Source organism: Pipra filicauda, unplaced genomic scaffold, assembly GCF_003945595.2.
Source record: "Pipra filicauda isolate LSUMZ 115617 unplaced genomic scaffold, ASM394559v2 scaffold75_size2874737_pilon, whole genome shotgun sequence".
Classification (NCBI taxonomy): Eukaryota; Metazoa; Chordata; class Aves; order Passeriformes; family Pipridae; genus Pipra; species Pipra filicauda.
The window spans coordinates 61,877-64,808 of record NW_024104931.1 but is presented as its reverse complement, the minus strand read 5'-3'; the positions used below and the strand labels follow the sequence as shown (position 1 = coordinate 64,808).

General features: G+C 60.4%; 1 protein-coding gene across 1 annotated transcript; it reads left to right on the top strand.

Moving 5' to 3' along the window:
* The first annotated feature begins 316 nt into the window (after positions 1 to 316).
* On the top strand, positions 317 to 2,380 carry CLEC14A (C-type lectin domain containing 14A). The gene is given in 2 exon segments (XM_027720053.2): positions 317 to 472; positions 475 to 2,380. Coding segments are annotated over 2 exon segments (1,413 nt in total). The 5' UTR covers positions 317 to 327; the 3' UTR covers positions 1,743 to 2,380.
* The last annotated feature ends 552 nt before the right edge of the window (positions 2,381 to 2,932 follow it).

Sequence of the window (2,932 nt, the reverse complement as noted above, 5' to 3'; positions counted from 1 at the left end):
CTGGAAAACTGCGAGCTGAATCAGTTTTTGTGAGTGTTAAATCACCTCATATATGGGGAGCTAGGGGGTTGATTGCACAGCCTCACCTAACCCAGAAGCCTCCATCCTTCAAGGAAGAGATCACTGAAGTTGGACCGCTTTTCTCCTGGCTTGAAGGCTGTTACAAGAAGCGTGTAAGACGGGCCCGGGCATCTCGGGGATACGGGCCTGAGACGGGGCCGGTTACCCCGGTCCCAGCGCTGCGGCTCTGGGCTTCGCCACCCTCCGGCCCCTCCGGCAGCGGTGCTGGCACCGTCCTCCCCCGCGGCTGGACACCCGCCCACCGGGATGGGCGAGCGCTTCCAGGCGGCTCAGGGAACTGCTTGTCCCCCGCCCTCCAACAGATGGAGGATGCCGAGGTCAGCCCTGGCCCCCGACACGTTTCCTCCGGCAGGTCCGGGGGAGGGCCGTGGGCGCGGGTACGGCGGCGGCCAGTCCGAGCCGGGGCCGAACGCCGCCAGAACGGCCGGGCACCCCGCGCCGCCGGCATGAGGGGGGCTAGGCCCTGGTGCCTGCTCTTGGCCGCGGCCTGCGCCCTGAGCCGGCCCCCGCCGCCGCCGCGGGCCGCGGTGCGCTGCTCGCCCGCCGGCACCTGCTTCAGTGCCCACCTCGACAACGCCTCCTACCCTGCGGCCAGCGGCGCCTGCGGCCAGCGGCAGGGCGGCCTCGCCTGGGTCAGCGGCGAGCCGGAGCTGCGCCTGCTGCTGGGGCTGTTGGCAGAGGCGGCGGCGCCCACGCTGCTCTGGGTCGGGTTGAAGAGGAACGCCTCCGTCTGCACCCACGCGGAGCATCCGCTCCGCGGCTTCGCCTGGGAGGGCGTCGGAGGCGGGACGGCCCCGCAGGACGTGCCGGAGGCGCTCGGCCGCTGGGTGAAGGAGCCCGTGCGGTCTTGCCTCACCGCACGCTGCGCTGGGCTGCACCTGGCGGCAGTCCCCGAGAGCAGCCCCAGTTGGGGCTGGGAGGAGCGGGTCTGCCATCGGGAGAGCCCAGGCTACGTCTGCAAGTACCACTACGAGGGCGCCTGCCCCGACCTCAGCCCTGCGGGCGCTCTCGACCTTGACTACCGCCTCCCGTTCGAGGAGGGAAGCCCCGGCCCCGGCTTCAGCCCGCCGGGCACTGTGCTGACCGTGACGTGCCCCGGCGGGGAGGTGCAGCTCACGTGCCAGTCCGATCCGGGCGGTTTCGCCTGGAAGGTGGCAGAGGAGCCCCTCTGCCCCTGCCCCTTGGGCCGCCGGCGCCCCGGCAGCGGGCGGTGCGCCGAGGCCGCCGGGTGCCGCGATGCCGCCGGTGGCTTCGCCTGTGCCTGCACCCCGGGCGGGCGGGACGGGACTCTCTGCCCGGGCACGGGGATAGCCCCCACCGCCGCAGGCGGTCCCGCGGAGTCTCCGGGTGCCGGAGCGGAGGGGTGGCGTCCCTCCATCCCGACACACGGTAGTTCCGCGGGGCTGCCTGCCGCTACCACCGCGGTCGCCGGCGGACAGAAGACGGCTGCTCCGCTGCCCTCCTCCTCCTCCAACTACGTTTTCGTCTTGGTGACGGTCGCGGTGGTGGTGCTGGTCATCATGGTCATGACCGTCCTGGGGGTGTTCAACATCTGCTTCAACAAGAAATGCGAGGGCCGTGGGGACAAGGAGTCGCCCGAAGCTGGCAGCAAGGCGGAGGCGGGTTCCGCGGAGCCGAGCGGAGCAGCGGGCTGTGATTAGTCCCAGGCGGCCGGGGCCGCGTCCCTCGGGGCTGCCCCGAGCGGCAGCTCCCGCTCCGGGCCAGCGCTCGTCTGCCCGCGTCTCTCCTGCCGCGGGGAGCCGAGGGAGAGGTGCCATGGGACTTGGCTGGGCAGGACTTGCAGATTGTCAGACGCGGGGGCACTTTTTGAGGGGTTTGAAGCTTTTGGACAAGAGTTTTTGTCGGCCCGAAAAACAGTTATTTAGGTGCTGACATAAGTAAAAAATAAATACATCATCCTGGCCGACAGAGCGATTGCTGCTGCAACAGTTGTGGGGTTTTATCCTCTCAAACCCTCTTCGTTGAGTACCTTACTTAGAGCAAGCATAAAGGGGACCACTTTGAGCACTTGCATCTTGTAATTTAGAAGTCACTCCTTGCCTGAGTGGTTCTTGGAGGCTGTAATTTTCTTTCTGATTGCTGGAACGTTTGGAAAGGTGAACTGCCATAGTTTTGGATGAAACTGTGACCCATACTCTTTCATACTTGCATTCTTAAAAATGAGAGAGCATTTCTATACTTAGAAGATTATTAAATTGCTGAGGAAGTGGGAGGTTAATGAGGAGTCAATTTCATAATTCAGCTAATGAAAAGAATAAAGGATGATGTAAAAGCTAAATCACTGCTCTGTTTTTTACTCCATACAATATGACTTTTTATTGTAGCAGAGGACAAAGTTTTTCTCCTAAGGTGTGTTGGCGCAAAATTTGCTTTCTGTATGCATTATGTTGCTCCCTTACAATCAGACAAGGTGCTGACACACCACACTGTGAGAGGAATTAACGTGAGTCTAAATGCATCATGCAAATCTCATTCTTTTTAGTCAGATATATTATTTTCCATGATGTCCCTTGAGAGTAAGGAAAGAAATATTCACCATTTGTGCCCCTTGCTAAATGAGTAAACACTTCCTCTGTGATTTCCCTTGGGAATTCCTGTAGAGGAGCTTTCATCCTGGCCACAGAACTTGCTTTCTTTGCAGTTCAGAGTGCTGATGCTCACTTCTTATTATTATGGTGTTGTTTTTCAATTAAAGTGGTAATGCTAAATATTGATTCAAGGTTTTCTGAGTGCAGTAAGACACAACTAACTGGATCCATCCAAGTCTTTTGGTGTGCAGGGAGGGTAGGGAAATTATTGATTCATAACCGTGATTCAGTGGTCTGCAAGG